Here is a 22985-nt window from a genome sequence, read left to right on the forward strand (position 1 = left end):
GAACTTGCAAATATTGCTACTGTAAAAAATGAATAAGTTATATTCCTGAAGTGGCCATTATTTAATCATTCTTTATGAATCATTTAATACATTATACTCAATTAGATATCTCATAGTGCTACAGACGACTATTCGTACAGGTTGAAGGCTAATATTCAAAATCGCAATACTACATTTTCACTATATTAATAGCTTCTGTAGAAACATCAGCACATCATTTAATTTTCGAAAGATATTAGAACTTGCGAATTATGATAATATTTAAATGTACGTAAAAATTAAATAAACATATTAAATTATGATAAACCAAGAAATTTATTTACGAAAAACCAAAAGTAATTTTGATTTATAATATTAATTTAACTCTTGTTTTAAGAAAGGTAATACTGTTTTTTAAATTATTGATTTAAATTGGACATTTTTATGTTGGTCACACTATGACGTTCATCTGTCAATAAATGTCTGCGGGTTTTCTGAATTTTTTTTCTAATAAGTAATAATTAATTGGATTAGTGTTTAGAAAATTAAATTGCATTAAATCTATAATACTATCTTTTCGGTCGTGTAAAATACGATAATTTGCTATCTTTGCGGTCTATAAAATAGTGTGTTAATATCAATATTTATTGGAATTGCTAAACCTTATTGTGTAAATATCTTTTTAGTATTAAAATTCTATTGGTGCCAATATGGATGAAGGAGAGACTAAAATTTGCCAGAACTGGTAAGTAAATTCACAGTCGAACGGTGGTTGATGTTGTGTCAATATTTATCCTATTTATATCATTGTACGTTGTCGATTTATTTTTAGCGAAATGGAGCAGATTTTACATCTGTTGCACGCAGTTCTCCGTCGGGTTGTTTACCTCACGCTGAATTGTTTCCGAAACGTTCGCTATTGTTTTTTTCCGGTCTTTTATTTCTAATAAAAGTATTACTTTTTTGGTGACATATGTTAAGTGCGACCTTTTGCGCAGCATAACTGCGTCTTAAGCTCATCTTTTATTTGGCTTAAAAAGAAGGTACATGTACAATATTAAAGTAGTCTCAATATGTCTATCTCACTTTAAATATATTACTGTAATATATTACTGCAAAATAACCTTATTTTTTTTTTGGATTTTTCAAGTTGTTATTTTTAGCCCATGTTTCAGGGAATAATTTTTACATTTAACTATTTATTGCTATATAAATTACCTAGTTTTTCCGACGTATACCTACATTAACTAGTAAATAAATAAATAGCTAGTAGATAATGTTGTCGTAAATTAATAGTCGTAATAGTATCTTATTTAACGGTATTTAATTTTCAATAATTATTATCTTCGCGGTGGATACTTTATATATGTGAAAAATGGCATTTATTATTTTTGCTAGAGTGCCACGATAAGGTAATGGGTCATTATTATGCTCCAAATTACATGTAAAACTACCTTCGTAAATACATGAACATGTAAAGGGTATATTTACTCATTAACCCTTTCGTTGTGGGACAGTCGGAAATGCATTGCGCTTTACGTAGCTATTACCATTATCGAAAATCGATGGATAACACGAAACTCGAATTTTAGCTTGGTATTTCTATGAAAATGGCTAGCTGGCGCGGCGATGTAACGATAATAAAGTAATAATTATAATATTTTTTTTAATTCGGATAATACTCCTTTGTATGATATATATTAATACCCAAGTCTTTAGACATAAGGTAATGAATAAATGTTAATTAAAATCTTGAACTCGTCAACTACATGCGTATAATATATAATAATAAATATATTTATTTAAAAAAAGAATAGGTACAACCTGTCTACAAGTTTAAATTTTAATGATTAATTTCGACCACTTTTATTGACGCGTCGCGGCCGATGTGATAAGGAGTTCACAATTATCATCTTGAAAGCTGACAAATGCTCACTGCAAGGCATACACCTCATCCAAAAATCGCCACAATGACCGGTCTTGCGCATCTGGGGACTTTCCACCCGGTTCTTGGTCTTCTTACTAAGGGGCAATCTCACGCCGCGTCTACTGGTGCGTGGTCGTCATTCTAGAACCTTTAAACAATTTTTTTTGTGAATTTTAATCTACCCTATATGCAATATTAATAAACCTACCTATATTATTGTCGTCGCTATTATGCTTTACGGAAAATCTCAGTTTTTATGATCGATCGCATTATTTAGACCAGTGATCCTCAAAGTGTGGGTATCCAGGGTTCTGCGAGAGACTCGATTGCGATTTACGTTACAAAAATTAATGGGTCACCATTCAAAAGCAGGTGGTTTACAAAAATTTGTCAGCTTTCGATCGTGAAGAATTAAAATGTTGGCTAAACTATCAATGTACGCGGATATTTTTTTAAGAAGCTCAGCGACTGTTACTTGCAAAGATTTGCAAATTTTATATTAAGTATGTACCAACATTTGCAAAGCGTCGTCGCCGTCGGCAACGGTTGTTTTCTCGAGTTTTGGTAATACGGTAGAAATGTAGCACCAGGGGGTTCACCAGAGACAGCTGAATTTTGAAAGTGAGAGTGAGATATATGAGAAATAAGTTTGGGAACCTCTGATTAATATAATTTTTGTCATGGAAAATTTTCTTTCATAATAAACGATAACACTTCAATTATTTAGGATCATGTAGATAATTCGCGTTTTATACGACGTGATCCGCGTTATTTTTTACCTAAAATGTCGCTAATAATTAACCATATTTTTTATAGAACTAATTTAATGATAAAAAGTAGGGTAGTTATTCATTCCTAAATATTCATGCGAAATTATAATAAAGATGGCGTCACGAATAGCGATAAGCAGAGATGCAGATTGTTTTTTTTACAACTTCCATTATAACTACAAATACGTTCACAATAATACATTTGAATATTATTTATTTTTAGTTATAAACAAACACGTGAAAAGTTTGGAAAGAAAACAACAGGGATGTCACAACTGTCCTATATATACAATTGATAATACTAAATTTGATACGTGTTTATTGTTTATTTTCTGTGATAAATTAGATGTTACTTCTGGGCAATCCTTGAATTCACCATGGGAGTAGAAGTGGCTGGATAGGAGGGTGCTAGGATAACTCACATAGCAGGTCTAGAGGCTTCTTTGAAATGCATTGACATTTTCTGAACTGACACCTCTCACTGCCTTGGTAAATCCCCATTTTTGAAATGAGCTGATATTAACTCTTGACTTGTGTATAACCTACAACAGATAACAGAGAGATTGAACTGTTATACTTTTCTCTTTCTATCTGCTCCACACACACACTCACTCTGAGTTTACTCCTAGTTATTTTATTGACTAGGTAATAGTACTAGTTCATCTTAGTTATGTGGTATTTGGATACATTTGTTTTCTAGGGAATGGCACTGACATATCCTCAGTCTTTTAATTCTCATGGATTTCATCTTAATTTACTTTTCATAGTTGTAGCAAAAAGAGACTTGATTCTTAACCAATTAAATACAATGTAGCCAGATTAAATATTTTGTGTGCAAGTAAAGGTATTTTATAATGCTCTCTGCTTTTGAGATTTGCTACTTACTTGCACTTACACCATACCTTGCTTGCACCATAGAAAGCTCCAACACCTGATAGGTACAGTACTATCCTTGATGCTTTAGATGATGGATGAACAAATAAGTTCTGGGCAAGACACTGTTATACTTGAACTATCATAATATCAGGTCTTATGGTCAGTAGGAGATTTAGTTTTGACTTCTTTCCTCTTGCAATGTAGATATAAGCTACTGTGAAATTGCATTGGTATATATGAAGTGAGTTATTTATAGGGACAGCACATACTGTCTGGTGATGTCATGAGCATGTACAGTGTAGGTAATTTGTGTTAGGAGAAACGGGCTTGAGTCATGTTGATTTATGAACAAATATTTGTGTAAAACTATTATTTATTATTTCAATCTGCAATCAGTCCCAGGACTTTAAGTAGATATGTTGAGTGTTTTGTAACAACCAGAGTGTGCACTCCTCAGGGGCATCTACTTACAAAATATATATCAGATTTTTTCTCCTATCCAGTTCCAGGATTCTAAGTCTATTCAGATATTTAGGACCATCTTCTATTGTCAGCTGATAAGTCAGTACCTTTAGTTGGGTATTTGGGTTTTTTTTGTCCTTTCTTGCAGTTAACTGGATGTCTGATGATTTGGGAATGACAAGGTGGTGGTGGTATTTCATCTTCAGCACATCATCAGCACTTGTCTATGCCAAAAGAAAAATGCCAGAAAAGCCAATTTATTAAATAGAATCTAATTCACTTTCCATGTAATGATTTATCTAGAATGCATATAGATTTTAGATGGGTCCACTATAAACTGTGTTGTGATTTTTTATTTACCACTTACATCAATTATAGCATATTATGTAGAGTGATTTTTGTGTGTTGTGAATGGGAGGCCTTACAGAATGGAGTTTTAAAGGCTTTTACCTTATTGCACTATATAGTTTTATGTTGTTGCAAAACACAACTTCATAGAGCTTTAAAGTTATGTTTGTTTTGCTTAATTACTTAGAAGTATTCACAGTGGACAAATTGTGCACAAAGTTCACATGTATTATTATTCCATGTGTAGTAAACTTGTATTGAATCGCATAGTACAGATTATGAATTTGTGTCTAGAATAAAAAAAAATATTATCTATAACATTCGGATTATAAAAGAAACAGCTTGAATGATTAAAGGATAGTATGTATCTTCTGATGAAAATTGTGACGACTGAGGTGATGTGGAAAGAGTTATTAGTGTATAGTATTGAGTTTACTCTACTTGCTATATTCTTTACACCTATAACCAATAATTCTGTATACATCTATATTGCTATCTCTGTAAATTGATATATTTCTAAATATTATATTTATGAATAATTTTACTAGTTATTTAATTACAAATTGCATCAGAATATAATTGGCTAGTATTCATAAGGAGGGCATTGTGAACTATTCAAGTCAAACTCCTTATGTAATAAAATATGTAGGTCTGTGAACCCATTTCAATGAAACTTTAAAAACATTGCATCTAGGTGTTGATTGATAAAGGTTAAGAAATTGGAGTGTGTCTCATTGGCAACTTGAATATATTATTGTTTAACATCGACTTTGTTAAAAAGAAGATTCTTGATTGAAAATATCTCGATATTTTGATTAACCTTAGTCTTTGTACAGAGGATATCATTGTAAATTTAATCATTCCTGTCCAGGTTCATTAATAATTTTCATAAGAACAGATAATATTTATAATTCCCTGATGTTTTCATATAGTAATATATTTTTTTACTTAGATCTTATGTATATTATTTTATGTTAGCGAGTCATACTATACTGAACCAGTGAGTTTTTTTACGGTTCCTCTTACGTTCATATGTACATTTTTTCTTTCTAATCCATGATTAGTTTACAGACAAAAAAGAGGATAAAGTGCAAGGCTTCATTCTCCACTTTGGGGCAGTCCATATGCCGCTTCTTAGACACACTAATAACACTACTTAAAACAATAATAATTCATTATTATAGAGCTGAAGAATTCAAGCGAAAAATTCAAATACTTTAACTAACTTGTTCATAAGAAAAAGAAAAATCAGACTTTGAGTTATGTACCAAGAGAAATTAATATTAAAAGTTTTAGGTTCTGCATGCTTTGGATAATGAAGATTTTGAAGTTGCTGGCTTCGCCCTAGAGATGTATGTTCCTGTACATAAGTGACATTTATTTAACTTATGTACACCATTCGTACAATATCAACACAATAGATAAGTACATAACCCATTACATCACATAGACTAGGCAATCATACATGGATATTGTATAAACAACTTATTTCATTGCTGGCTATATATACACTGCTTTTTGTACTGAACAGCTAATAACAGCCTGCACGGTCATAATTAAAAATCTGTGTTTCGCCTACAGGTCCCAGAACAACACATAATTTATGCCTGTTAAAATATATTTATTAGACTAACTGTGCCGTCGACTTCGATGTAGAATTTAATTAAAAAAAAAAAGATTTTTTTCTGCTTAAGAATTTTTTTAAAATACTATGCTAAGTTACTCATTATTACATCGTCTACTTGCCATTATAAGACCCGTCAAAATTGGTCCAGTCATTTCGGAGATGTAACAAACATAAATTAAATAAAAAACACACAGACACAAACACACAGACAAAAATTAAATAAAAAACACACAAACACACAGACAAAAATTAAATAAAAAAAAATTAATTACCTTATACACATATTTATGCATGCAAAAGCAGACATTTTAATATTATAAACATACAGTTCAAATTTATTTATTTGAATAGATTATTTATTTCTCTTGCTATGTCATATTTTGTTTTAGTGTAAATATTTGGGTGTTTGTTATAGTTGTCTATATTGTAATTATATGTTTTATTAGAGTGGCAAATGTAAAAAAAAATTATAGTTATGGATAGTAAATGTTGATGCATTGCCATTGAGTGTTCAATTGATTGAAAAACTGCAGATTTCATATTAAATACGTCATAGGATTCTATCAAGTATCGCCTCCCAGTGAGCTCTGCTTTGAAAGGGGGAGAGAGGCATAGGAGATCCATCAAAGTAAGCTGGATAGACATACTTGTTATATCAATTCTAAAGTTTTATTACAAGCAAGTGAATAGGCACTTTCAAATAGTCAATCAAAATAAAATGTCGGCATTATTACCCCTACAGGAAGCTGCCACCGGCTCAACTATTGATCTTTACAAATATAGTTTTATAATAAGTCCTTGACAATAATTAGCTTCCTAAGTGAGCATTAACAACATTTCATACCACGCATTAACATCAGTATGGTATTCTTGGATAAATTATAGACTTTATTCTATAACATTTTCTTAATACTGGATTTAAATGAATAATGTCAGACCTGAAATTGATTGTGAAATTTTATTGTACATATGTATACCTTGTGGCATATATGATTTACTTAATTTTGAAGATGAAAACTAGGTGTATACATCTTTTTTTTATTTCTTGTAATAATATTGATATTAGCATAGATATATTGCGATGTAATCGTAAGAATATTAGTTTTATTAAAAACTTCTTGCAAACAATCCCCTGCTTCCATGCATTACATGGACCACATCGCTTTTTTTTTTGAATTACATGTTTCAGAGTAAAATGCCATAGGACAATATGCTAATATCTAATATATAAAATTCTCGTGTCACGGTGTTCGAATTTGAACTCCTCCGAAACGGCTTGACCGATTTTTACCAAATTTTACATGCGTATTCAGTATGTCTGAGAATCGGCTACTATCTATTTTCCATACCCCTAAGTGATAAGGGTGGTCCACCCCTAAATTTTATTTTTAATTTTTTAGACAATTTTTTTTGGTTTTTATTTTATTATGATACAGCATACAAAAATACATACAAACCTAAATTTTCACCCCTCTACGATCAACCCTTATCTTACATTTGTTAATTAAAAACTTTAATTTTTTAGCAAAACAACGTTTGCGGGATCAGCTAGTATTTATATATTAACATATTGTCCTATAGCATGACTGGGTAACGTCAGTTTTTAATAAGATTTGTTGTTCGAAACGTGTCGTGTTTATTTGTCGCATGTTGTTGCAGCAAGCGTGAGATCCCAGCTGTGAACTTCACTATTCACTCGGTGCATTGCACTCGCAACCTCCGCGTGTGCCCCGTGTGCAAGGAGCCTGTGCTGTTGGGGGAGCTGGAACGCCACAATGAAAAGCTACACAAGCTGTGTAAGTCTATTTAAAACTTTATATAGTTTAAAAATTACTTATAGACAAAATTTTATTTATTTATTATATAAATGAGCTAGGAGTGCAATATAGGATTACAATATAAAATTAGTTGTAAATGCAACAAATCAGTTGCTAGAAATTAAAGCAATAAGCAATAAATAAATAATCAGTTATATCAATTGTGAAGGACAAAAGTAAAGAATGAAAGATATTGTGACGCGTAAAAGAGAGTGATAAATAAAGAAAAGACTGAAAAAAAATTATTATAAAGTTCCTGATCCCAAAAAGTTAGGGGTACGAGAGGCCACCAATAGCGGGGGCCATTAAAAGAAAATAAAAAAAATAATATGTATCGTGCATTTTTTAGACATTAAAGTATTAAAAAAAGTATCGATGTGTGTCAAAAAAATCTTTTTCTCGTCTGAAAACCACTACCATATACCGGCAGGGAATTGTAATTTTTTTATCGGATGTTTTTTATTTATTAAAATTTCTTTTTCTTTGTTACTTTCGAATTATAACCTGTTGTTAACCTAATATAAGAATAAGAGTATTATTAGCATATTGAAATTTTACTTTATTGACTTACGACAACGTTTAGTAATTTAGTTGCCGTAAGTTTAGGGCGGTGTTTCCCAATCTTTTGTGTAACATGCCCCACAGTGGATCGAAGCCATGGTAGTGCGGACTTTTTTTTTTTTAGTTTTTTTTTTTACTGTTTTTAATGTCAATCGATAGACCTAGTAAAGCTTAATCGGAGTTGTTCTATATATATTTTTTCGAAATCCTAGTTGATTATACAAAAAAAAATGTTTATTTTTTTGTCTTATGCTCTCCTAAGTAACATATTTAATTTTTATATTAAAGCTCTGAAAGGTTAAACTCGTGTCAAGTCCATTTTACAATTGATTTTTTAATTATTTTTTTCGTTTAACTATATTTTTATTTATGCAAGTACACACGCTCTTATGAATATTCAGCGTTATAGAGGGGGTTTAAATGAATAATAATTGGATAAAAATGGAAATTTGTGTATCCCCGGGACTACCATTCCGCCATTATCGATCAACTCTATGTATCGGTTGATTTGAATGTTGTGTCCGTTGACTTTTTCTAGTTTAAATCAGTTTTATTTTTTTTAAATGGCCGCCATTATTCATTTAAGACGTATATTAAAGGATTGTTTACTTTATCACACATATATTAAAAACCGTCCATATATATACCAACAGTCATAATATACATTGTTAGCAATATAATATTGGCACGCATACAATAACATTGGCGCGGACAAGGCAATAATGTCTTGTATAATATCGCATTAGACTCCATGTTGTTTACATCAAGGCGAAGATCTCATTTTAAGCAACAGGCCGGGAACAAAGTCTGTTTTATATATATTAGCTTATACTCGCATAAAGTCATATAAAACTGTAAAATATATACACATGTTTGTTTACATGTAAACCGTGTAATGAATGTACCGGTAATTATGTTTATTTTTGTACTTTTATTAGCAAAGGGCCGATTTTAAAATACGTTCTCTTTGAAAGTAAGGAGAGGTTTTTAGTGAGGAGGTTAGTGTGACAAGAAGTAACACAGAATGGGATTTTAAAAAACTCTTGGACATTAAAGATACTAATTGATTACCACATCAGATATTCTGAATCTCTTTAATTTAAATTATATGATTATCTCTTGTTTTTACGGTTGTGTATATGGCAGGGGGTGTATTAGCTTTTGCGACGTAAAAATTCAAGGGAGGGAGAGCGTCGCAGAAAGTAACGTGAGAAAGAGGATTCCGAAAATTGAAATTTCAGATGACGTATGTTATGAACGGTTGAAGGTCGTTTCAATGATCAACGCGTCTCTATACTGATCGAAAAATCGACCTTTTCGGAGTAAAAAAATTCCCTGCAGCACCTAAAAATCTTGAGGGAAAAATTCCAGTACTGCATTAACGCTCACACATTCGCCTTTCAGACACTGCCTGTGAACCTAGAATGGCGTTAATGTACCTCGCTTTGCGTCGTTTCGTTTTGCGTTTTTTTCGAAGTTGCGTCGCTGCTTAATTAGTACTAATTTTCACTGTGCGTCGTTAGATTTTCAAGGTTGCGTTGTTTTGGGTTCGAGTCTTTTTTTTGAAATTCTCTTTTTTTCTTAAAGATGGCAACACTTTTGTTTCTAATTGCGCCATGCCATCAAAACTCAGGGATTAACTTTCTAACTAAAAATCAACGCAATTTTAATACAGTTATATTTTCACGTTGTTTTGCTAGTTTTAGAGTTCAGTTTCAATTACGTAGTATGTTGTGAGAGAATTATAAATTTATATAAATTTTTACGTGTTGTTTCTGGTTACAAAAAAGGTTTATATTTTACCAGTTTATTTATTGGCAGAGGTATATTATTTTTGTTTTTTAAATGTTTACTTTATTCAATTTTCTTTTTAAAAGTAGTATTTAATAATTTAAACCCTGCAACCTATTTTCGATCTTTACATAGTTTGCTATAGAAAATCTTACTTCACTTTGCGGCGTTTCAATTTGCGTCGTATTTTTTTGGAACGTAACCACGACGCAAAGTGAGGTATTGGTGTATATGGTCAAGCTGGAGCTTGGTCCCACTGCACCTGCGACACTCTACACAGGTCACCGGGTTATACACAACACAATACAAACATTACTCACCATGTCACAACACCCGTTTTTAGAAAGCGACCGCCCGCTCGTCATCAATACATTCAATGCACAGCTCTAAGCGAGTAGAGCGCTTTGCTATGTGCAAGCGTCATCGTGCAACTGATACGCGCTCTACCAAAGACATTTTTAGTTTTTAAGTTTACAGACCCTCCGCTCCATGAATTCAGCTCTGATGAAGCTGTAAAAGCCTTCGTGCTAACAGCAACAACATCAACAGGGAACGAGTAGCTTGGTCCTTTGGTAGATTAAGTGAACAATGGACACTTAATCTGTTAAGTTTTGGTTGTGCGCCGGCATAATGCAAGCTTCACATGTATCGCAAAAGCGATAAACCACCTGCCCCTATAGATCTTAAAGCAAAGTCGACTCTTTGAACAAGCGTATTGTTTGATGTGTGACGACTCTGTGAACAGTTCTATTTTCAAAGTGTAATTTTTTTAATATTTTTTTTACTGGACAGTTCTATAAAATCAGTGTTGATAACCTTAGTATGTGTAATTTTATTAATATTAAATTGTTATTGTTGAACACATTTTGCAGTGCCGTGCAAGCAATGCGGGGAGAAGGTGTCTGGGTCGGATATGGAAGATCACATAAGGGACTCCTGCGCGCAAACCATTCAATCTTGCAGGTAAACCTTATCTTAATTCATACCCAATTTTTTCAGTATACAGTAGTTAAATTGTGATTCTGTATTTTTTTAATCTATGCGAATGAAATATTGTGACATTCGCTCTTAGCTGACTTCCGTTAGCCAAGATTCAGGATATGTATGTATATATATATATATATATATATATATATATATATAGATAGTACACTAAATGAGGTTTTATATTTTTTTTTATTGGTCATATAATATTTATTTATTTCACTTACCTGTATTAATTTACTTTTGTCTTCAACTCCCAAAAGGTTCTCTGGTATATAATGCTTTAGGCATTAATTTCGCCTTTGTACTTATAGTATGAGAAGAATATTGATCATGCCTACATAGAAGCTTTACTGGAGTTTCTCCCGCCACTTCTTTTCCCAACGGTAACGCATTCCAAAGTGATAGTAGTGATATAGATATAGCAGCCAGGCAATAGCAACCGACCGAGATGAGGTTCGGTTCTCTCGGGTTCTCTTGCAGCAGAACAGCCCATGCCAAGATCCACTAGTGGAGGATCTGCACCCTTATTACTCCACGGGGATGGACTCCACGGATCTAACGATAAGGTAACGGCCCGTGCAGAGGTTCCTTCGGGAGCGCTTTAGTTTCGTATTAAATTAACATTTAAATCTTATGAGGCTAGGCGTCCTTTTAATCATACACTCTATTTTGTGTACACTATCTATAGATTATTATAATTACTCTACGAAAAATACCCACCCAGATGTTATCGCGAAGTACTATGCCAATCCTTGGCTGTGTGCATTATATGGATCAAACCGCGCGCGCTGCCAAATGCCATGGTAAATCACTTCGAACGGGTAAAGTTTTCTTAAACGAATTTTGTAATAAATCGACTTGTTTATTATTATTTAAGATTTACTTAATATGCTTTTCGTAAAGGTTCGTGTACTATTTCAGTATTTAAAGTGGGAAGTCCATCATAGTGTCATAGTACAGAGTTAAAGTTAAGAGACTCTGTGTTTGGCACTAATCGGTGAAACATTGTTAACACGTGTTTAGTGATTTGGCGGTGGCAGTTGTGTGATTCGCATTGTTTGCCGCATACGCATTTATCAGCGGACTGGCGGGCGGTGCACTTTGTTGCATGACTGCATGTGCGGAAGTGGCTAAATATTGGTCCTTTTCTCACTTACTATTTTAGTATTATTATTATACAACAAATGAGTATGGGCTTTTTGTTGAAATTGTGGAACAATGACTTGAAAGTTTATATATGCTGTTCAATCTGTTTTTGTGCGGTTGATAGGAACCGCTATCAACAGGAACTGTACATAAATGTCTCAGGTATGATATAACTTAAAAACCATTACGAAATAACTAGGACTTGCTAAAACGTATATATTATCCTTCGTAGTCCGTCAATACGTGAACTATCGTGTGTATAGATGTAAGGCCGGTTTTAAACGAATTAAACCAATCGGTTTAAAACGAAAAAAACCGTTTAAAACCGAAAAAACCCATTTTTTTCGGTTTTAAACGTTTAGTGTTGACGACTATGTTTTTCTTAAATATAAACACATTATCTATTCCAAGCGTAGACATTACCTAGCTAAGTTGAAAAACTATTACCTAGTTAACTATATTGGTTATTTTGAAAAGATTTATCAATCAGTTTCATTCGGTTTAAAACCAAACTCACACACTTGCACTTCTCACGCGGAGAGACGTCAAGATGCAACGTTGCCAGCTCGCCTACTCCACACCGCACACACACACACATACATAGCGTGTTGCGTGCGGACATGTCAGTGTTGCCAGTATTGTAAAAAAATGTACAAATTTGGATTCAATATAAAGGTACTCGTACCAAATATGCCAAACATTACTAAATAACTAAAATGTAATGAGCTGTTATAAAATTAGATTATTAGGTACCCGACTTTTTCTTGAAAGTAATAAAAAAACTGGCTAATCTTACATAGTCTACTCGACAACATGATGATCATACAGTCAAGAAAGTCATGAAAATTTATGAGGCGCCACTATCTTTGTAAAACTGACTGACATTTCTGTCCTAAAATTAAATATGGCAACACTATATTTCTTTTCATGACTTTCTTGACAGACTGTGTGTGTGCATAGCAGTCGGCGGTGGCTCTCTGTCGGCAAACTCTTGAAACAGAAATTGAGGAGTGGACCTTTGAGTAGACCTTAACTACTTGGAAATAAAGGTCAAAACTCCTATCCACAATTTCTTTATGATTTAGGTACATATTTTAATATATTGTATGTAATATTGTTTCTTTATAATTATAGTACTTTATATGTAATATACTTACCTACATAGGTATAAACTGCATAGGTAACTAACACAAGACCAAGTATTGTCGATAATGGTGTGTAAAAACACTGTTCTTATATTTTAGTAGGCGAGTTTTAAACCGTTTAAAAAATTTATTTGGGGTTTTAAACCGCCACTTTTGGTTTTAAACGTTTTAAATCGGCTTTTTTACATCTATAATCGTGTGGTAAACTGGTTTAACTTAGCTTTCGTCACTTGAAGTCATTATCTAGCTCTCGACACGACTCGTGTCAGTATTAATGGCTTACTCGGCGTGAGTATTTTCTATTGTCTCATGTGAAGTTTTTGCTGTTAGCCTAGCGGCTTTTACAGCTTTATCGGAAACGAGCTCAAGGAACGGAGGGGTCCGTGAACTATATTCGGCGTGAGTTAAACCGCTAGTAGTTACTAAAGCTTTTCGAAGTAGTAGGAAAATCAGACAAAAGCGACCGGCCAAGGGACGCTTCGGACCTCTAAGGCTCCTTTGTATCGGAATTAAGCTGGTATTATTGACGAGCGAAAGCTCAAGTCGAGGTCCCCTCATGGGGGCCCTTGATCTTAGTCACTCCATGGGGTGGTCATCAAAACGATATAAGAGTTCGGCGGCCATCAGGTAAAATCTGACCGAGGCTGTCCCGGGAATCCTCAAGCTTCGCTATTTTTAACGAGGTCTTAGGTTAAACGTCCTCTGCGCCGTTCTATCTCAAACCCGCGGTATCAATGGATAACTGAAGTGTTTGAGGATGTACGAAAGGAATGGAATGATTAAGAAAGGAAGATGGAATTGTAGAATGATAGAGGGAGGAAAAAAGATATTGTGTACTATGGAAGACGAGAACGAAAATAAAAATTCTAGTGAAAAAAAATTTATTAAGAAATACAATAACAGGGTATTCTATTAATATTCCCAATTAAATAGGGGGTGGAAGGAGAGGTCCCCCATAGCGGGGGCTTCAAAAATAAAAAATAAAAAACTCGCGGTATTTGCAAATGCCACTTGAAACAGCAGCAGGTAAGTCAGATAAAAAAACGCATAAGCAATCCTATATATTTCGCTCATTTCTCAAATTTACTTCTACACATTTTACACATAATTACGACTATTACAGAAATGTCACATCGACAAAATTTTAAATGAGTTTTGCACGTATTAGAATATATTTTTTTAATCTTTCAAATGAATGTTCTATTCAAAAGTGTGTAAACAAATGAGTGCAGTCGCACCGGCGAAATCTCATTTCGAATACTTTTAATATTTACTGCAGGATGATATTGTGAAAGTGAATTACCAGCAGCAATAAGATCAACTCAAACCTGTGGGATCTGCAAATGCCATTTGGGCAACAGAGAGGGTTTCGTTTCAAAAAAAAAAACATGTGTACGTCCGTCGCCTATAGACGACATCGCTTGACGACCTGGGTGTACAAGGGTCGTCGCAGACGACGTTAGGGCAGACGACATCTGCGTGATAGCTTGTGTGTAGAACTGACCATTTTACCATTAGCCTTGATGTGTTTATTTTTACGAATAGAGTACGTCGATCACCGTTCGGCAGTGTCACTCCTACGAAACAAACTAACGTGAAAAAGAGTTGATAATATCATAATAAAATTTCTCAGGTTTTGCGACCTGGAGTTGTCACGTCAGGAGTTACCGACTCATGAGGGTTACTGCGGCACGCGTACAGAGCAGTGCCCCGACTGCAGGGAGTGGGTCATGCTGAGGTACCGCCAGCTGCATCTCGACTCCAACCATGGTTTCCTGCGCCTTGATGACGGTAAGGAATTAGCTCTATCAGCAACATGTACATGTAGTTTAACTAGTGTTAAGTGAGCTAAGGATGCGTTCACATGTTGCCAAAATATCAATCTACTGTATCGTTTGTACTATGCGTACGTGTTTCTTATGTTAAATACTAAATGTTCCCGTTTTGCGACCTGTTGTGTTCAAGACTGATTTATCTTATGAATCATGTTTTATAAGATCAATTTAACCTGTGATTTAGCGTTTTCTTATATTCCTATTCTTCTATTTAGCGTTTCCTTGCGTCCACTGCTGAATACAGACTTCTATAGATATCCTGGTTCACATATTGAAGTACAAATAATGTTACAGATCCAGTGCCGGGAGCCAATAACATTCCTAACCGAATGCAGTCTGGGCGAACTCCGCCAGGCCTCATCAACGTGGGGAACAACAACTGGCAGCTACGAAACGGCTTCCAGCGCAATATAAACCTGATGTTCGACCCGCCCGCTACTCGTAGCATGATGTACGCGCAGATGACAATGGCGCGGTTGGCAGCCCACACTGCTGCGCATGGAGGGGGCGTGGCCAGCGGTGCCCCGCCCCAGCTCGGCCAAATTGCGCAGCACTCCTTATTCAATTCATTCAACAATTCACAGAGGCCGTTGCCTAAAAGAAATAACAGTGAAGTGCAGGCTAATTTGGGGACTGCGGCAAGGGAGAATAAAAATACGTGAGTAATTTTTTGTATAATTTTGGAACATGTGATAAATCCAGGAAAATTGCAGAAAGATAATAAGTATACTAATAAAAGACAACAAAACGCAACAATAGATAAAAAAGGTAAAGAAAATTCCGAAATGAGCAATAAAAGTTGTGATATAGATATAAAGCAGTAAACAAAATCATAAAATAAATGTTGTAGAAGCAGTGCAGTAGGAAATGGTGAAGGAAAGGAGGTGATGTATAAAAAGGGAGGAAAGATTATGTTAGAGAAAATAGAGAAAAGAATGAGAGGGATTGAGAAGGATGAAAGAAGGGCAAGCAAATTAAATTAGAAGGTGAAACCAGGGGGATGTACGAGAGGCCCCCCAATTGTGGGACCCACAGATATAAAAAAAACCTGTTTACCCCAAAACCAGTAATTGATTTTTATTTATACATTAATTGCTGACTCAAATTAAAATCAAAAAAAATTCTTTAATGAACATATGAACGATTACAATGTTGATGTTGAGTTCACCACCTGATGATATGTGATGACCTCAGACCTGGGTAGAAAAGGCAAAAAAACTCATCGGGACCTTGTAGTCTTTTAAATAATATTAAATTACATATTTAATAAACATTGAAATAGCCTGGATGTGGACACATCATTACCTAGATGTGCTTTTTTTTATCGGTTGTCTGGTAAAGGATTAATTTTAAACACAATTATTACAAAAAACAATTGACGACGTGGGTAGGAGGAGATGGGGGTGGATTGACTAAACAATCAGATTTGGTACCCATTTTATTTTTTTAATTTTTGCAATGTTCGAATTTGATCCTTTGGCTAGTAACTTTGCCAACCACTACCCTAGTATATCCACAATAATGTTTAGCAAGTCAATACAATTAATATTAAAAAAAAAACAAATAGTGTAATAAATAACATGAACTGTATTTATTTTAATTCACAGAGCCTCGTCCCGCGGCGCGGTTAAGAAGCGCGCGGCGCCGAAACCACCGTCCGTGTCCGCATCGGCGCCCACTTCGCCCATCGCTGAGACTTCGGGCATCAAGAACACCAATAATACATCAACTGCTGGACCCAGTACCTCATCATCGTCAGCCGTCGAAACAGCTCGTGCATCGGCAAATGATTTTAAATCTAAGGTGGCAGGCGGTACGTTAAAATTAGTTATAATCTATGTTATTCTGAACCTTTCATTCCTTTAACCCTTAGTTAAAAATTTTTACTTTTAAGTTCTATCTATCAATCTTAACCAAAACAAGTCTTTCTTTTACTGTAAAGACGGGATCTATACAGGATTTATATTTGTGTATATATGTATGTAGGGTACTGTATAAAGATGTCGCTTGAACCCCCTGGAGCATTTGTATCTATGAAGACGCTATTAGACTATCAGTCTATAACTAGTACATTTATATATACATATATATGTTTACACCAATACCTCACTTTGCGTCGTAGTTACGTTCCAAAAAAACACGAGGCAAACAGAAACGCCGCAAAGTGAATTAAGATTTTCTATAGTAAACCATGTAAAGATCGAAGATAGGTTCCAGGGTTACGAAATTACTACTTTTTAAAAAGAAAGTTGAACAAAGTAAACATTTACAAAAGAAAAATAATATAACTCTGCCAATAAATAAATTGGAATAATATTTACCTTTTTTATAACCAGAAACAACACGTAAAAATTTATATAAATTTATTATTCTCTTTTTAAAAAACCATTACACAGTACATTACAACACACTACGTAATCGAATCTGAACTCTAAAATTAACAAAACATAGTGAAAATCAAAACGTATTCAAATTGCGTTGTTTTTAGTTAGAAAGGGAATCCCCGAGTTTTGAAGGTATGGCGCATTTAGGAACAAGTGTTGCCATCTTTAAGAAAAAAAAAAATTAAAAAAAAATTGAGGACTCGAACCCAAAACGACGCAACCTTGAAAATCTAACGACGCACAGAGAAAATCAGTACTAATTAAGCAGCGACGCAACTTCGAAAAAAACGCAAAACGAAACGACGCAAAGCGAGGCATTGGTGTATACAAATATATTATCAACACTGAGATCCACAAAGTACTGAGCATAAGTACTGTTAAGTAAAGTTAAAAGTACGTAGATATAAATATAAACAGTGACTAGAAAATCACCCGAATGACAGACTATCAGCTTCTCTAAACAATTGAAACGGTATGATCACACATGGTGAACGGTGAAGTATTTACTGTTGAGAAACGCTTTAAACGTGATAAAACACCAGAAAAAAATCTGGTTGTAGTCTGAGACTGCTTGCAAATGACTATGGAGAAAAATATTTATTTATGTATATATATATATATGTAATATGTCACACATTCTATTGCCAGAAGTTATAAACTGTCGCACTCTAATAATATGTAGTACTAATATAATAAAAAATAATTATAAGAAAAATTGTTTGACATAACATATTTCAGACTGGTTATTTTACTACTGGACTGGATATTTATGTACATACATTAAATCGGTTTGAAGCTATAGACTGTATTCATTACACTATAGTAGTTAAAACTGTTGACTACTTAGCCCAAGTGTAGAAGTTGATTTCATTTACTAAATATGACGTCACGTTTTTCCACAGAAAAATTAAAGAAGGAACTTAAACGCGGGCTAGACGAACTGAACGAGTTCTATGGACGGCCAAAAAACCCCGAGAAGAACATTAACAACCCACAGAGTTTTAAACCCAAAGAAAACTTTGATAATTACAAGAACGTCATACCAATGTCTCCTGAAGAGTTTATGACCAGATTCAAAGAAATACAGATTAGGAAGAAGAGGGAAGCCGAGGAAGCCAGCAAGGCGAAAGGTCCGTTGAACAAGGCTGATAGGTTCAATGAAATTAAGTCTTCATTGAAAGAGCTCCGGAGGGGATTGAACGAGGTAATTTTTTTACCTTTTTTTTAATGCATGATCATATAGTTACACAACAAATTAAAAAAAAAACTAGTCTATTCTAGGCGCTGTTTTTAGTCTATAGTTATCAGCGTTCGTTTCAGAACGGACCTGTAAGTTTTTTTTTTTAATTAGGCTTTTTGACTCTAATTACCGTTCTTAGCTTTGGCTATAAATAATGCTTAGATTAACGGGCGAGGAACAACCACCGATAATAAATAATAAATAAAATAATTAATTTTCAATAAATAGGTTAACCTATATAACAATATAACCTATATGACCGATAATAATACACTACTTTTAAGAGTATAGCTTTTACAATATTATAATTATTGCAGATATAAATACTATGATCAAAAAAGGTGAATTTGTTTATATAATGTAAATTATTCCCAAATGTGAAAATTCTCCTTGGCGTGTTAGAAGAGCAATCCCTTACTTCCATCCTTTTCTTTTGAAGTCGACGCTGTTACCCATGTGGTCCGTTACAATTTCGTCGAAATGAGTTCTCAGAAACACGGTGATTCGTAAATTAAAAATTCCCTTTTTGCCCTAATGAATGCCTTAAATACCCCCAGGATATTGGCCGTCATCTTGACAAATATCTAAAACAGTTGCCATGTACTTTCCAGAAGTATCGACAAACTTAGTTGATGACATTGGTAATAACACACATAAGAGTCTAATCTTAAGAGGTACCGATGTAAAAAAATTTACAACTTGATTATTTTTGTAAATTTCTGTATTAAAATTGATTATAAGATTTTTTTTTGTAATTCGCGATAAAATTGTATATTCTTGTGTGAAAGAGCGCTTACTTTTGTTTTGTACGAGGCGCTCTAAACTCTAAAACCGGCCTTGGGTAGGGACAGACAGAGAGAGAGAGAGAGACAAAGAGAGAGCTGTCTCTTAATCAAAAGATAGTGTTATGTTATAAGTCGAATATAAGTATTTTCACCTACACGGAAGAGTGTACACTACGACTTTAAAATCATGTTAGTGATATCGGCAAAGCTGTTATTATTCTTTTACCACACAGACTATTTCTTCGACATATTTATAGTTGTATGATATTGCAACGTTTACCGCTTCGAAAATATAGATTTTTGATGAAGCTCTTGTGTGTTTCAGGTGACGGCGCCATACAATATTAACGCCAACTCAAATAACAACATCAAGTGAGTATTGACAAAACAGCGGATGGCATTGCAAATGGCGGCTAGCATCACAGCGACATCTGTCTGTCATTAAGCGTATATCATATAATGAATAAATTTTTGATACGTTACTGTGAATCGCGACCAAGTCGAGGTTCCGGCGCCCTTTTGCTGAAATGTTAAGCTGGTATTATAGACAAGTGACAGTCCAAGCCGAGGGTTGCCATCAGGACCCTTGAGCATAGTCATTCCATGGAGCGTCTAAGAGCTCGGTGGTCTCCAAATCTGGTGGAGTAGTAGCATGTAGCGACCTGAGCTGAGTCATCTCCTGGAGCTTACCAGCTTCGCTACATTAAAAGAGGCCTTACGCCGCAAACTCCACTTAATACCACTACCACTGGCAGTGAAAAAACCGGTCCAAAAATTTCTAAATTATCGCGAGAAAAAAATGTGAAAGTTCTTTGTTAATAAAGTTTTTTTTTGAGCATATTAAAACAGCTGAAACATCGTCTCTGACTTTAGACATCTTTGTAAAGTTCACAGTCGTTTATGTAAGTATGGAGTGGGCTATGCTTGAGATTTTTCTGGAAGATCGGATGAGGAATGAAGTGGTCTGTAGACGAATGGTCGGTGGATTGGCAGGTTGAACTATCAGTGATCAGGCCACATGGTGCAAACAGCATATGGTCGCTCATAATTTGAGTACCAGATGGGGCTAGGTAATGATTGCGTACATGCGCTAAACTCTGGATGTATGTGTATATCAAAAGTAAAAATTGTGATTTAGTTAATTTCGAACAGATTGTAGTATCCTTTCTTTGCATAGTGCGAACGAACCAGCTAATGTGGCGCAACAAAAGGCACGCGATGCAATGTCGGACGGCAGCGACGAGGAAGATGCGGCTGGCGGGGCGAACGGGGCGGACGCGGAAGGCGGGGCAGGCGTAGCAGCAGGCGTCGGCGGGGCCGATGACATTCTCAACGTGCGCCTGCCTTGCGAGTTCTGCGGCGTGCCCGTGCTAGCCGACGACCTAGTCCTTCATCAGGTACGTAAATGTTTTGTTAAATTTTATTTTCATATAAAATTATAATGTTTACTAAAAATATTTAAGGAAACCGGTAGAATTTTGAAAAACAAAAGTACCACGTAGATCAATTTCTGGAGAAGTTGTACAGATCAGCGCTTTTAAATGTCGTCTCAACATGTGCAGAGCAATAATTAATGTTTAAAGTAATTCTTCATTGATAAAAATTTAAGTAATTATTTTTCGTATGATCATTGAAGTAATTTTTTTAAACCAGAGTGCTATTTCTATTTCTTGTAATTCATGTTGTGCTGCTAGCCGGACTAGGCTTTGTACAGCTTCATCGAAATTGAGCCCGTGGAAACAGTAGTCCACGGACTAAAAACCAGAGTTCTTTTTCGAACATCCTATATATACTGTAACGACCTTTCAGATTAAGCCGCCTTCTTATGAATTTTTAGCATGAAAAATAATAAAAGGAAAAAAGATTATAAGCACATGGAACACTACCTGTGTGACGTTTTATCAGTCGATGTATTTCGTGCGACAGAGATAACGCTCTACGAAGCCGAAATTAGCCGATTGTCTTTTTACAAAGGTTGATGTGCAATATTTATCGTCGGGTACTGTACTATCCCAAAATAATACATAAAAATAATATAAAATAATAAATAAAAATAATGTTCGTAATGCCTGCAGACTGGCTGTCAGCCCGATCTGGCACAGCTACCGCCCGGGCGTCGTCAGGAGCCGCCCCTGGACAACGCGAGGGCCGAGCCCGTCATCCCGTGCGAGTTCTGCACCGAATCTCTGCCAGTATATCTCATCAGCGAGCATCAGGTAACGTAAACACATTAAATATGTTTCATGATAGCATTCGTGATTTGTTGTTTGTAAAGATTGTCTGTCTGTAAAGATTTTGGAATAATTACAACAGAGTAATTAGAATTACGTAGTGGTCGCTTATGACGGGTCTAAGCTCATCCAGGAAGCAATGGAGAGAGCTGACCTCGGAGCTTCGCTGCAAGAACCAAAGTCGCTGGCGTAGCTCGAATACTTGTTTGTTTCAAGTAGCAGTTATTTTAGATTTATCACTTCATTTAATTCCTATTAATATAAAAAAGTTGTATGATTATTATTTTCAGTGGGTGGTGGCGTCTAGCTTTTGATATACTTCCATGGGGGTTGTAAAATGTGTAAAATGGTTTGACGACGATTAAGGAGGAGGGGTAGGAGGATTTGGAAAAAGCCCTTGATGATTGACCTTGTTAAAGTCGTCGAAAAACTATGAGGATGGTCTATGTCCAGCAGTGGGCATCCTACGGTTAATGATGGTAATGATAAATAATCTTTGATCGCAGGAGCGCTGCGGCCGGGAGGCCAACCTGCTGTTTCCGGACTGAACTCTGTCTTCCAACTGATAATCAACTCAAGTTCACTAACTGTTAAGGGCAAATGTATATTTTTTCTAAATACTTTTACCTCATTTACAGTCGTTCCTTTCAAAGCCCAAATCGTTTCTAATTAGTCATATTACAGTGCTCAAAACTGAAACAATAATTTTCTCAACTCGCAACTGTTTATGAATCTACATAGTTAAGTGTAAAGTGTCTATAATTATCTTAATATATAATCGTAGCATGTAATGCGCACGCCATCTGTTGGTCAGTGTTTAAAACAGGAGTTACTATCTGACTCGGGACTTCAGGGATATTATTATTAAAAAAAAGAAATTAAAAAATTTTAAAAAAATATATTTATATAGTTATAAAATTATTGGATTTCTTCGATGTAAGAAAATGATCATTGATATATCGAATATTTCCCTACGTTTTCGCCGGACAGGTATAGTGCTCTTCCAGATAAACTTCTATGACTATTGTATAAAATGTAAAGATGCGTTTACACGTGACAAATATACGAAGCAAT

The 22985-nt window shown here is 34.7% G+C and overlaps 1 protein-coding gene across 1 annotated transcript; it reads left to right on the top strand.

Annotated features, from left to right (window-relative positions):
• Positions 1–485: 485 nt before the first annotated feature.
• Positions 486–22985, top strand: LOC137924006 (uncharacterized). Its single transcript, XM_068767298.1, has 11 exons — positions 486–724; positions 7649–7785; positions 11031–11121; positions 15070–15227; positions 15566–15929; positions 16879–17084; positions 18558–18859; positions 20006–20052; positions 20858–21077; positions 21756–21896; positions 22418–22985. The coding sequence occupies exons 1-11, from the start codon at positions 690–692 to the stop codon at positions 22457–22459; spliced, it is 1743 nt and encodes a 580-aa protein (XP_068623399.1). The 5' UTR covers positions 486–689; the 3' UTR covers positions 22460–22985.

This window comes from Battus philenor, unplaced genomic scaffold (assembly GCF_028537555.1).
Source record: "Battus philenor isolate CCGP_79_NKW_IND1 unplaced genomic scaffold, ilBatPhil1.0.hap1 SCAF_23, whole genome shotgun sequence".
Classification (NCBI taxonomy): domain Eukaryota; kingdom Metazoa; phylum Arthropoda; class Insecta; order Lepidoptera; family Papilionidae; genus Battus; species Battus philenor.

Bases quoted from the DNA above. Each gene is read 5' to 3' on its own strand.
- LOC137924006 (XM_068767298.1), top strand. From the start codon at position 690: ATGGATGAAGGAGAGACTAAAATTTGCCAGAACTG. The intron at 18,860-20,005 runs GTAATTTTTTTA...TGTGTGTTTCAG, and splicing joins TCCGGAGGGGATTGAACGAG to GTGACGGCGCCATACAATAT. The intron at 21,897-22,417 runs GTAACGTAAACA...CTTTGATCGCAG, and splicing joins ATCTCATCAGCGAGCATCAG to GAGCGCTGCGGCCGGGAGGC.